The 13,618-nt window shown below is 43.0% G+C and overlaps 1 protein-coding gene across 6 annotated transcripts in view; it reads right to left on the bottom strand.

Annotated features, from left to right (window-relative positions):
• The window catches only part of camta1a (calmodulin binding transcription activator 1a), a 358,960-nt gene that overhangs the window by 2,947 nt on the left and 342,395 nt on the right, over positions 1-13,618 (bottom strand). For 2 of the 6 annotated variants that reach the window (XM_061773525.1, XM_061773541.1), the window contains 9 exons: positions 12,514-12,710; positions 12,311-12,389; positions 9,017-9,368; positions 7,455-7,927; positions 7,120-7,298; positions 5,414-5,657; positions 4,682-4,753; positions 3,558-3,757; positions 1,740-1,814 (listed from right to left, as the gene is read on the bottom strand). In XM_061773525.1, the coding sequence (XP_061629509.1) occupies positions 1,740-1,814; positions 3,558-3,757; positions 4,682-4,753; positions 5,414-5,657; positions 7,120-7,298; positions 7,455-7,927; positions 9,017-9,368; positions 12,311-12,389; positions 12,514-12,710 (1,871 nt within the window). Of the gene's footprint in view, positions 1-1,419; positions 1,451-1,739; positions 1,815-3,557; positions 3,758-3,835; positions 3,857-4,681; positions 4,754-5,413; positions 5,658-7,119; positions 7,299-7,454; positions 7,928-9,016; positions 9,369-12,310; positions 12,390-12,513; positions 12,711-13,618 lie in introns of all 6 variants that reach the window. The other 4 variants (XM_061773510.1, XM_061773518.1, XM_061773500.1 and 1 more) reach the window with 4 other exon arrangements.

The raw sequence follows: 13,618 nt of genomic DNA, 5'->3' as shown, positions 1-13,618 counted from the left end.
CTAGTCTTTTACCTATCTGTGACTTTTTACTCTATTTTGCGTTTCACCTGTGTGCAAAATATGGCACATGGCAATTGATTTGACTACTCCGCTGACCACTGATGAAAAAAAATGTGTTTAATCGACTTAGATACAAAGCAAATAAATAAACTCACGGAAAGTCAGGCAGAAGGATGACTTTATATGTGTCAAGTGTTTTTATTTTCCATACGGTTTAATTGCTGTACAAGAGATGGGCGTCATCCCGACAAAAAAAGAAAATCGCTCTGAAGCCCAGCAATGTATTCTAACCGTCAACCATCGTGGCTCGGCGGATTGAACTTTGCTCAGGTACTTCTTCATTGTGACATTCCTGCAAGTCTGCGTGTAGCTTGTGCGTGTATACTGCATTCTCTCATGCTGAGCTGGTGTACTCCCTGGAGGTAAGAATCCATTACTGCTCTCCCTGCGGGTAGAGGAATCTATTTTGATTTGTTTTTTTTCCTCCCTGTGACCTATATGCTTTCCTCACATGTCCGACCTCTTAGACAATACGGCACAGACAATCCTCTACAGCGCAGGATGCTGCACAACCCTGCCCGCTTATTTCCGCAGATAAGATCAACAGACGGGTGACGAGTTAAAGAAACGTGAGAGGAACCGAGCAGAAAAACATGACTAAATACAGATCATTCTGTGCATATTTCTAAACCCAATCATGGACAGTGTTATTTGCTGCTGACATTACTGAACTACAGACGGGGGAATATCCTATTATACCAACTTTGGTTGTTTTCTCCTTTAATTTGTCACCCGAATGTTTCAACTTTAAGCAGTTTTGGGCCTTCAAGAAGAAGATGGTTTGTCCTTCTCAGTCCATCAAGTGGCAAGAAACAAGACAAACAGCCAGCCAATGAAACAGAGAGACCACTTGAAAAAACAACAGGCCCATAGCATGCCTTCGGGCCTAAAGTTGTCGACACTTGACATGCAGCAGAGTCATACGTGATCAGAAAAAGCACCTCCCGCAGTCTCTCAAACTGTCTTTCTGTGTAAACCAACTCAACTGAAGTAATATAGTTCTAAGGGGAGAAAGACAGGTAATAGGAACAAAAAGCCTGTTGCACCAATTCTGTTAGTTTGTCAAAGATCTGGCTCTGATTCGGAGCATTTCAATACACCTCTGGCTCCAGCTGGCAGCCCTCATGCAAGCAGGCATCAAGCAAAAGTGATGGAGGAGGAAGTTGCTTCGGAAGAGAGGCAGGAAAGAGAGCGAGAGAGAGCAAAGGAGAACATGAGCGTGAGAGGGGGCGAGATTGCAAAGGCCGAAAGCGCAGGAGAAGATCATTATATTATTAAAGAGCGACAGACAGAGGAATAGAGAGAGAGAGGACGAGAGAGCGAGAGAGGCACGAACTGAGTTGCTGAGGCAGCACTCACCCGCTTGAACAGTCTATGGTCCATCAAGGGGCTTGGCATAAACAGCAAAACAATACCAGACAGCTATTAGCACACAGTAGACACTCTGCGGGAGGGGTGCGAGGACAGGTTGGGGGCGGGGCGGGGGTGGGGCAATCACAGTGAGGAGAGGGGAGCTACTAACCAAAATAACACGTTAAAAAAAGACTTGTAAGCTGGGTAAGGTCATGGATATAAAGAGTCTTTCTAGCGGATTAGCTCAGTGGCACCGCAAAAGGACTCTTGCAATCAATGTGAGGTTTGACATAACGTGTTGGGAATGTCCATGTGGGGGGGCCTACCTGTGGCGGCAGCGACGGAGAAACCTCATAATCTTCCTAGCAGCTTGATCCTGCCTCTTACTAAGCAGACCACTTCTGAAGGAAAACACAAAAGGTGGGGGAAAACCTCATAAGGCAATGCCTAGTGACACAATCAAGAAAATGATATACAGTACAGGTATATACTTCACACCAGGAGTTCTCAAACCTTTTGGGCCCACGGATCACTTACAGGGGAGACGCCCTCGTGACCTCAATTCATCATAAATGCCACATGTGTACCACAAAATGCTATGGTTATTAAAAAGTTGCCATTTTCTGAGCCGCTTCTCCTCATTCGGGTCGCGGGCGCGCCGGAGCCTATGCCAGCTATCTTCGGGCGAGAGCCGGGGTACACCCTGAACCGGTCGCCAGCCAATCGCAGGGCACATAGAAACAAACAACCATTCGCACTCGCATTCACACCTACGGGCAATTTAGAGTCTTCAATCATCCTACCGCGCATGTTTTGGGGATGTGGGAGGAAACCGGAGTGCCCGGAGAAAACCCGCGCAGGCACGGGGAGAAGATGCAAACTCCACACTGGCGGGACCGGGATTTGAACCCCGGTCCTCAGAACTGTGAGGCAGATGTACTAATCATTTTCTCACCGTGCCGCCAAACAGTTGCCATTTTCTTGAAAAACGTTTTTGGAGAACAAATGTAATCTTTACAAAAGGCAAAGATGTATTTTGTCTGGATAAAAAGTCATAATCTTACAAGAATAAAATCATATATTTCCAAGATGAAGTAATAATGTTATGGCATTAAAGTCGAAGATAAATGAGGGAAGAAAGTCCATTTCCAAAATAAAACTTGAGTCTCATAATATTGCACCACTTATTCTGAAAAAGACGCCTTTATTGTAAAAAAAAAAAAAAGGACTGCATTTCTATAATAATATGTCTTTAGGTCTAAAAAACAAAAACAAACCCTGACTTTATTCATGCAGGAATGTCAGCTTTATGTGATGATACGTCATAATCACATCAGAGCTTTTAATTGGTCCAAAGCACCACCGACAGAAAACTCACCTCTCCAAGTACCACCACCATCAGTATTCTTGTTAGCCACTCAAACGTATGCACAGTGTGGACATTAACATATCATTTCATTAAAAGGCATTGGAGATAAAACATAAAAAAATACCTAAAGAAAGGTTCGAAAGCAAAAATCCTTCGTTGTAAAAGATTCAATGCAAATGTATTGTACCCAAAAGTACAACTGAAGTGTGCTTCGCAAATGGATTTTTAAAAAAGAGTTACAACCGCTGCAACATTGTGTACACTTTGGAAATTTGATTCAATGATTCTTTCACGTATCACCTGAGGAACCTGTGTACCACTACCACACTTTGACAATCACTGGTTTAGTATGTATGTTTTATTGGCACACTGGTCCCCATATGTAGGTATGCAGTAAAAAAAGAAAACAAAATAAATCAAATTAAAAAAATAAAAAATAAAAAATAAAAAATTCAACCCAATACAACATAATTTATTGGAAATGATTCTGCAGACCCCCAAGTTACAACTCACGGGTCCCTAGGGACTCCAGGGACTCCAGTTTGATAACTACTGGTGTAAAGAAATGGCCCAATGTTAAGACAAATGAACTGATTTGACTTAACCTCAAATATCTTGGCTAGCTTCTGTGCATCATTCAAAATGAAATGCAATTCCACTGAATGTTTGATGAGAATAAACTCAATGGTTGAAAAGGATAATAAACTCTTCGACCCTTTGGCGAGCTCCAGTGATTGCAGACTGGGTCGAAATTCTCACTTCGTGATGTTTCTACCTCAATTTGTGCTGCACCAGGCCAGCGGCCGCCCCACGGCGGTGAGGCTTGAGCCTGCCAAACTCCTTATAGCTGCGGTAGTATTGCTGAATGAGCACGGCGGCCCTCCTGCTCTGCTGGAACTTCTTCTGCTCGTGGTAGCTGCGGAATTTACTCTGGATAAGGATGGCGGCCTGCGTCATCTTCTTATAAAGTGCATACTGCAAGCGAGAACGATACGAAAACATCATGGTCTGATTTTAGGAATGACTTCGGCTGACGGTCGTGAACACATTTACCTTCAAGGCTATCCATGTAAGCTTGCGTGGAGAAAAAACATGTCTCGTTAAGCACTGCGGTGACGCAACAATACATTAACTGTTGTTATAATTTTTGGGTCGAAAGATACTCGTATCAGCGTTTCGATTAGTGACAGCAAGTGGAAAACAAGTACAGTGGAACCTGAGTTTTCGTATGGCCTTAGGTTTTCTTACCACTGAGTTTTTTAAGATTTTTTGGGGCCGACATTTTATCCCCGTTTTGTTGAAAATGGTCCGTATAAAACTCCACCCTCCTAACAATGTGACTCGGCCACTCATTTACTGGAATCGAGCACCACCACAAAGCTTCCCATGCACACGCGCAACTTTATTGCGTGTTGAAGAGTGAGCGTCATACCGCACGTTCATCGGAAGCATTTTGAAAGTTTTGGGACTTATTTATCGAGGGGGACTGCTCAATAAGCCACCGTGTGGCTACGGAAAGTTCCAAAGTACTTTGATAAAGAAGACAAGAAACACCACCGAATAGGAAAATATGTAAATGGCTCCTCCTTCCCCTTACTCAACATATTTCATACACCATCATGAGTCTTCAATAAATGTAAAAGAGATGTCTAATGTTCATTAACCCAATTCATTAGTCATTGATACTGTTTAATGAATTAAGGTTTTCTGGATGTTAAACTTGAGTAATTGCATCGTAATTGTTCATAATTTTGGCTAATGGCATTGACATTCTTTTCTATGGGAAATAGGAGTTATTGTTAGCATTTAGTTTTCATATGATTCGGTTTTCTCAGACTTTTTGGAATGGATTAATCGTGAAAATTGAAGTTCCACTGTAGGTTGACTGAAAACTCCTACCTGTTTGTATTTCTTGTAGCAACGCTGAATAACAGCAGCAGCTACTTCCTGTTGCTCTCTAAGCGGCCGCCCCTGTTGGAGAGTAGAGCGGGATGGGTCAGAGGCCAAATCATCAAATCATTTGCCACCTGAAATATGAGCGGCTTGGTCCAGTCTCTTGGTCTCTTCACTTGAATGCCACCCTAGCTTGTGTCCAGCCTGAGTAGGAAGCTGCGAGTCGACGGTGAAGATGAACTGTTGAGTTGCCAAATGTCCCCTTCGGTATTAGCTTGTAGATAAGATAGGCACCACAGATGATCAAGGACAGCAAACAGTTCATTATATTAAAGAAAGTCGTATAGAACAGAACAGGTGGGAAAGGTGTTTAGAGAGCTAGTTAACAACAAGCAGCAGCAGGCTCCATTCACTTAACCATGAGTACCAGGAGGAGCAATATGAAGGGCAATGCAAAAGAACATGCTCTGCACAAGCCAGTTTCCCATGCTAAGATCACATTTGTTTTGTCGATGTTGTCATGTGTACATTAGCAAAGGAAGAACAACAAATGAGATAGACTGAGGAAAGTGTGCAGTTTGATAAGAAACATTGCAATACTTTTTTTTTTTTTTTTTTACAGTTTCATACTAGTTTGGGAGCCAATAAATTGCAAACCCATCAATGTCTCTCCAACACTACACAAGAGCTACAAGTATCCACCGCACGTCATACGGTACCCGAGGGGAGGGCCTATACCTTGTACTTGCGGAAGGCGGTCTGAACTAGACGGGCAGCTTCGTACAGCTCTCTCTGTTCTGGATCAGACAGAGTCAGCTGGGCCAGGTCTCTTTCCACCTTGCTGTTGGAGGCATTGATGAACTCACTCCAGTCTGCCGGTGATGGAAGTGTGGGCCTCTCTAAGGGCCCCTCTCCCAGTGGAGAACCCCCAGAACTCAGGCTGGGTTTGGACGACGGGGTCAGTGGCTCATTATACAGAGATCTGTGGAAAGATGGGGAACAGGCTTGTTGTTTTTGATTTTGTTTTGTAAAAGTGCATTCACTCGCCACAGGTGTACAGGCCAGGTACACTTGACCCTGAACATTAATGAGCTCCAATACAAGAGTTGTATCAAAGAGTCTGCCTTGTCAAAGAGAACCGCATTCATCTGACAGACTGGTAATAAAATAAATAATGATAAAAAGAATCTACTCCCACGTTATATTCCAGCAATATCATACAATCTGTTGTCATAGCAATTCATACCATCAATGGCAGGCTGGGGAGCTTATATTAAATAAGGCCTGTTGAACTGTAAAAGCAGACTTTTTGGTTTTGCATGCGATTGTGTGGGTCAGGGGTCAATCAATCTTGTTGAAACTGAGAGCTACTTCTTGGGTACAGCGAAACGCGAAGGACTACCAGTTTGATACCTACTTTTGAAATAACCAATTTCCTCAAATGACCATTCACTATATGTTTATAGAGACACTGTCGGTAAATCTCAATAAATTAGAATATGGTATAAAAGTCCATTTATTACAGTACTGATACATCATATAGGTTCATTCAGAGAGCAAATTCCTGCCTCATTTTTACATTCAAAATAATTTTCACGGTTTCTTGATTGTCTGTGCAGCTATTGGATTTCTACAATCTTGAGTTTCACTTTTTGAATTGAACTTCTGAACTATAGTAAATTAAGCTTTTGACACTATTTCAATCCATCCAGATGTATCTGAATCTTATTAACAATGATGAATGGGATTCATCTATGGGAAGACACTGATCATGCTCATGATTTCTCAGCTATGAACAATCATTTAACGAGGTAGGAAAAAGATGACTATCAATATGCAAACACTTCATTTTTTAAAAAGTGTTGACATTTTCAAACGCTCACTTTTACAACGTTCCTGGGGAAGTCACAATGTCCCATCTTCACTAGCCAATAACACGGACTGAGCTATTGTGAGAACAGGCCCGCGGGCTACTCTTGTGGCCCTTGCACTGAAAAAAGTAGTTTTTTTTGTCATTATTCAAATTGTTAAAAAAAAAAGATTAGTTTGTGGTTTCAAGTCATGTAAATGTATTTTCTTTAATTCACTGTAATTGACATTTACAGCAGGGCGCCAAACTGAAATGTTGCATTTTGACCAAAGGATTTGATTAGATTTTTCCAGCTAAACTTTCCAGATACACTGAATGAATACTTCTATTGAATCCAATTTATCACGTTAAATGTGACGGATGACTTTGATTTTTTTTCAAATTTTGATTTTTTTGAGCGTAGGCGCCCACAAGCACCATGTTGGTGACCCCTGGTATAGCTGCACCATTGTTTCACTCTGAGTGGATATTTTCTCGATGATCCTTTTAGAAAACACAATCTCACATACCTTAAGAAAGGCATTTTTGCAACGACATGCACAAAGGCTACCCTCGACCCAAGGTCATTCCTTACCGCAAGTGTAAGATGCTGGGCAGCTGCTCAACATCTCCCAGATAGTTGGCCAGCCAGTTCATTGTGTTGTTAACCCCTGATGTGTCTCCTGGCAAAGAGTCTGCAGAAGTAAAGTGCTCCCTCTTGATCCTCTCTGGTGTTGCCTCAATGATGTGCTCCGCCAGAGTCATCATATTCGCCTGTTTTGTTGAGACAAAAAATGATGACTGTAGAGAGATGATAAAAGACAATCTATTCTTTGACAAGTAAGGTTAACCGTTTGGCTCTGTGATCGGAATCGTGACAAGTGAAAGGTTGGAACTAATTACCCAAGATGATAAGGTTGTTCCTCTCACCTGTAGGTTATCCATCTGCGTGAGACAGTCGTGATTCTCCAGATCATCCCGATAGGACAGCATTTCTGCATCAGCCACGCTTCTGTCTGCCATGACCAGCCTGCCGAGCGGCTCCCGCTGGCGTAACCGGGTGACGAGCTTCTCTTTCCCCAAGTTGCTGCTTCCGCCGACCCCCGGGCCCTTCCTCCCCATGTTGCTGCAGGAGAAACTCTCCCTGCTGGTCCATCTAGCTGTCCCCGTGTTACCGCCTATAGACAGACTCTTGTCTGGGCCCTCTGAGGACTGGCTCTTGGGGCTAGAGGAAAGCTTGTGGAGCTGCTGCTGCTCCAGGCTAAGAGGAACAGACATTGCCTTGTCAGGCCGCGTCTGAAACTGTTGTGGGTTGGGTTTATGCTTTTTAGCAAGTGGGAGGTCTCTTCGCCCCTCACTGCTGCTGTAGTAGCTGGAAGGCTCTGACCTGGGCCTCCTCAAGTCTGCAAAAACATAAAATGTTATGGTTAGCTACAACAACACAGACAAAATGAATTCAGACAGATGAATGAGATTTTTTTCCAGCTACTATTTGATGTGAAGCCAAGTAGAGTGGTGCCTTGAGATACAAGGAATATTTCAAGACATGAGCCGTTATTTGACCGATTTTTTTTGCTTTGACTTGGGAGCGCTGTATTGTCGTAGTGACTCAACTCACTTCACAACAAGCAGCAGTTTGGCAGATTATTATGAGCAAATATTCTTCAAAAAAGAAGCTGCAAGCGGTTTATTTGAACTCTCAGTTGAAGCTGACTGTCAGACTGAACATAAAGAGAATGACACATTTTCTATTTAGACCAGCCAGTCGTTTAGCCTTTAGTCCGCTAGCTTAATGCTAATGCTAACACATAATGGGAAAGACCATAGGTACTGGCTAACAATTACCATCTACTGTATGTGGCGGTGTTCTCACCCATAAGCAACAGATATTTGAACACGGACAGTGCAGCAACACACGTAGACAGACAATATAACAATACTCACAGGAGATATTCTTTATCATCTGCGAAGAACGACTAATATTACTGTCGTAGTGAGAAGCTGAGACTTGTCTCCGTGTCTTACACTGTCCCTAGGTGGCCAAGGTGCCCACACCAGAATGAGCAGCACAATGTACACATTGACTTGAAGGAGAACGTGTCACAAAAACAGTTTAATTCCATCCATCCATCCATCCATCCATTTTCTGTACCGCGTATCCTCACTAGGGTCGCGGGCGTGCTGGAGCCTATCCCAGCCATCTTCGGGCGAGAGGCGGGTACACCCTGAACTGGTCGCCAGCCAATCGCAGCAGTTTAATTCTATTTCATTCTGTCATTAATTGTATGCTTTTAAATAGTATAATATTATAGAATGCTATTTTTTCCTCATGAAAAATACACATTACACAATTTTTGCTGCTTTTTTCTGGGGGGGGAGGCTGGAATGGCATTTCCATTCATTTCAGTGAGGAACGATGATTTGTGAAGTGTGGTCAAGGAACCAATTAAACTCATATCTCAAGGCACCACTGTACAAACAGAGCTACGAGCCTGGATTTTGGCTGGTGTTGCTGGATGTGGTTGTCGTCGTTGCGGGACCTCCTCTCTTGCTATCGGGTGCTACTACGCTCTCGTTTGCCCAGCTGAGCATCCAGCTGTCGGTAGCGGGCGTGTCGGGCGCCGGGGAAAAAGACATTCGAGTTGTGGCGGGTAGAGGAGCCGGTGGCTGCTGCTGCTCCTCCCTCTGCAGTTGCTCCAGACATTCAGCCAGTTTGGTATGGCCACGAGAGCGGGCAATGGAAAGAGGTAGGCGCCCCAGAGAATCTGGAATTGCTAGGGCTCGTCTATCCCATTTATACAGGACCACAGCGGCCTCCAGATGACCCAGCGCACATGCCCACATCTGGCACAGTTGTGGAAGAGCAGAAAGGAAAAACAAGATGGAGAGGATTTGATCACACCCAGAATGTCAAAAAACAAGAATCAACATTTTCCCCACAAACTAGAATGTTATCATCAGAGGTGAAACCGTTACCTTCACAAAGTACTCTCATTACTAATTACTCCTTTACAAAGTAACTTAGTTACTTGACTTTAAAAGTAACAATACTTTGTTACATTAAGCAGCTGCATAAGGCACATTAACCAGGATACATGTGTTATACACAACTTAAAGGTAAATAAAAAATACAAAACAATATGAGCCCAACTTACTGACATAAATAATAACATAACATAACAACAGAAATTATGTGTTAGCTTAGCACTCACTAAGCTAACGAAGCACAGAACGTAGCACATAACATAACACATGACAGGAAGGTACGACACGGTAGTGATGTGCTCAAGACTACATTATCCGAGACCAGAGCCTAGCGAGACCAAGACCTTTGGGTGTCGCGACCGAGTCAAGACCAAGACCGAGACAGGCTGAGACAGTGACAAGACCAAAACCATAAAAAATCTATTTTAAAAACCAGAGCAAGGTTGAAAAGTTAAAGTGCATTCACTTTTTAATTAAACAAATCTTTTAAATACATTTGACAGCCAAAAACACAGTGCCTGCAACTCTGTCAAAGCATAACATGCAAAAATCTCCTTCCATTCTCAACACCGCTAATCCTGGTTCGGGTCATGGGGTGCTGGAGCCTATCCCAGCTGACTTCAGGCAAAGGGCGAACTACACCCTGAACTGGTCACCGGTCAGTCGCAGTGCACGTATTAGAGACGGACAACCATTCATACTCACATTCGCACTGAGTGGGAATTGAACCCACACCCAAGTCAGGCGAGTGTACCACTATACCACTATACTAGAGGGTGGCAAACTCATTTTTGTCACGGGCCACATTGTAGATACGGTTTTTCTCAGAGGGCCATGATTGTAAAACCATATCAATGTTTAATCGCCTCATTATTACACATAGACAACAAATTGATGGATAACTAGTTTTGAAAACAGAAGTCAAGGATAATGGTTTGTTCAGCTCTTGTTCAAGTAACTGTAAAAGGGGTTTGGAGGCAAAACATGCTTACAATAGTTCATTACTATTTATTACAAATGAATAACATACAAAAAATTGGAACAGATTTTAGCAAGAATAATGGAAGTTGACACACACGATTTGCATTCGTGGGTCACATAAAATGATGTGGCGGGCCGGATCTGGCCCCAGGCCCTTGAGTTTGACACATGTGCACTACACCATCATCCATCCATCCATTTTCTGAGCCGCTTCTCGTCACGCGGGTCGCGGGCGTGCTGGAGCCTATCCCAGCTATCATCGGGCAGGAGGCGGGGTACACCCTCAACTGGTCGCCAGCCAATCGCAGACTACACCATCAGTGCCTTCAAAAAACTCAAATAAAAAAACCAAACCAAAACAAAAATAAAAATAAATAAATAACTTCATTCTTGCAAAAATGTATGCATTTAAAAATTAAGATTTGAAGAAGCGCTTGGTTGCATTGAAGAAACAAAAGAGACTAACATTTTGTGACCTAAACGTGGGCCATACAAGGAGTGAAAATGTAGTTAATACACGTGATGCACGTGACGGAACACATTGCAGCCTGGCTCTCGTCAGGAGTGCGTGTGCACCAAAAGTACGCTTCCAAGTAAAAGTGTTTGTATGCGTGTGACGTTACATATACATTGACTGGCCACTAAATTAGGTACAGTGCCGCCATTGCCATTGTGTGTTGGGGGAAATAAAATGCAATATATACATATAATATTGTTAAGCAGCGGTGGTGAAACTTTGTCTTGCATCTTGGGGTAAACACGTGTCCATTTGCGCTTTGCCCCAAAGGATCACCAAAAAATAACGCATCCACCTTCGGGTTCAGCTTCGTAGCAAGTCTACTAACCTAGCGGTGCGTCATACACTACGCAGCTTCTTATTGGCCGAACAACACATCAATATCCTGGAGTACCTACAAGTTAAAAGCATTCATATTAACTTCATGAGGAATAGCGATATTGTAACCCAATAATAAACAAGTATACGGGACATACCTTCAAAATGCCGTCTCCAGTGTTACAACACTACGACACGGACTTAATTTTGCGTATTTAACAACTGTACGCATACGAAAATGGAAAGAACTTACATCCTATGGACACAAACTCCATGGGCACACAGTCCGTGTGTGAGAAGATCGCTATCTTCGGTAACACGTGAAATACAGCTTGCCCCATAACCTTAAATAACTGTGTCACTCTCAATATTGAAACTAATCGCTCTCCAACTGCTCTCTCTCATTCCTGCTCGCTCTCCAGGGATGTCATTCAAACCAGGGAGGACCCACGAAACTAGCACCCCGAAACATTAAATGACGTTAATCGTTATTGTTTACATGTCGTTTGTGTTGCCCCGTAGTATTAGATTGTGTGTGTAACTTAACTGTCCTGTCGGGTTGTATTTGTGTCACACGGATATTTATTTTCGTTAGACTGTGTCGGGTGTGTTTGGTGTAGTGACCTCTTCGTCATTTCCATTATTTTACTAAACGACTTCCCGATGTAGTGAATAGCGAATGTGCCTTTCTGTTGGTCAACAGTGTTCATCTTGTCTTCTTTTCTCAATTTGTGTTTTATTTTTTAGATTTCTTTTGTTCAGACAACTTTCTCTTCACCGGAAAAAACAAAACATTTGTCATAATAGTTTGTTGTTCCCCATAATGGTAAGGTGACAGTGACAAGGATAAGTAACTTTAAACTTATTATCAGTTTAAAAAGAGTAACGTGCCAGACAACTTGTTACTCAAATACTGTAAGTGGTTATAATACTGGCATCACTGGTTATCAGCACTGATCAAGCTAAAGATGCTCAGCTTTCTTACCAGAGGTGTGCAGGAGAAATGATCCACATTGAGAGGGTCCACTTCTAACTCCAGATCAATACTGTCAGCATGCTTGGTGCTGGATTGAAGACAAAAAAAAAATACAAAAATAAAATGTATATATATATATATATATATATAATTGATATGCAAAAAACCATTAGACACCAAATCACCAATGTATTGTAATATTTTGTTCCCACCGCCACTTGATGAGCGTCTGGATGAGGGTGGCGTAGCCCTGGCCAGCTGCCAGGTGAAGGAGCGTCATGCCTCGGAAAGTCTTGGAGTGGATTAAATGTTTGGACTTGGCCCAGCAAGCTCTGCTCATCATCTTCTCACAAACCACCACCACACGGCTCTCGAAGGAGCTGCTGGCCTGCGTTGGGCCGGATCCACACTGCCAAACACAGAGTCAATCTTTATCGGTGGTTTTTTTTATGTTCCTTTTCAACAACATAGCAATCACTCTATTCTGTTGTTAGCACATTTTTCTTTGTGTTCGCCAGTAATGTCAATTACAATAGAGGTAGGAATCAGAGTATCATGATGCTTCATCCGGAATACATGAATGCAATAGTATAGTCTACAATGGAAGTCATCTTCTGCATTATGTCTTTATTTGATGCATCTCTAAGTGGTCATGTAATGTAATGGAGTTTGAATACCTTATTACTGAAGTAGAGTTTGCATGTATCCGTACTTTACTTTGTAATTCATATTTCCGTCAACATTCACTTTTACTCCACTGGATTCCCGACATTTCCTACTTTTCTCTTTCTGCAGTGAGATAAGCCGTTAACATTTTTTTTTCCCTAAAGTGTTGTGCGTGCATTAAAGTAAGTTGGCTTTGGTTTGGTCTGGGCACATGCTGGGCTATTCCAGACATTGAATTTTGGATGCATGCTTGAGGTCATTGCCATCCTGAGAGGTGAAATTCCTCTTCAGCTTCAGCTTTCCAGCAGACATCTTACTGTTTTGGCCGTACACTAACTGGAATTTGGAAGTGTTTGAGTGACACAACTACGACTAAAGCCCCATGTCCAGCTCAAGAACAACAAAACCAAACCACGTTGCTGCCACCAGCATGCCTCCGTGGCATGCTGTTCTTCTGGGGATGAACGGCAATATATTGTGGTTGGCGTGGAGCAAAGGGTAGGCGTATGCCCTGCAAACGCAGGGTCGCCGGCTCGTATCCCTGCTCGACCGCATGTCATCATCGTGCCCCTGGGGAAGACACTTAACCTGCATTGCCTATGGATGAATGCGGTTGGATGTTTGGGCTGTAGGCGCAGAATGGCAGCCACG

The sequence above is a fragment of the Phyllopteryx taeniolatus genome, chromosome 1 (genome assembly GCF_024500385.1).
Source record: "Phyllopteryx taeniolatus isolate TA_2022b chromosome 1, UOR_Ptae_1.2, whole genome shotgun sequence".
NCBI classification, from domain to species: domain Eukaryota; kingdom Metazoa; phylum Chordata; class Actinopteri; order Syngnathiformes; family Syngnathidae; genus Phyllopteryx; species Phyllopteryx taeniolatus.
This window is presented reverse-complemented; position numbering and strand designations above follow the sequence as displayed.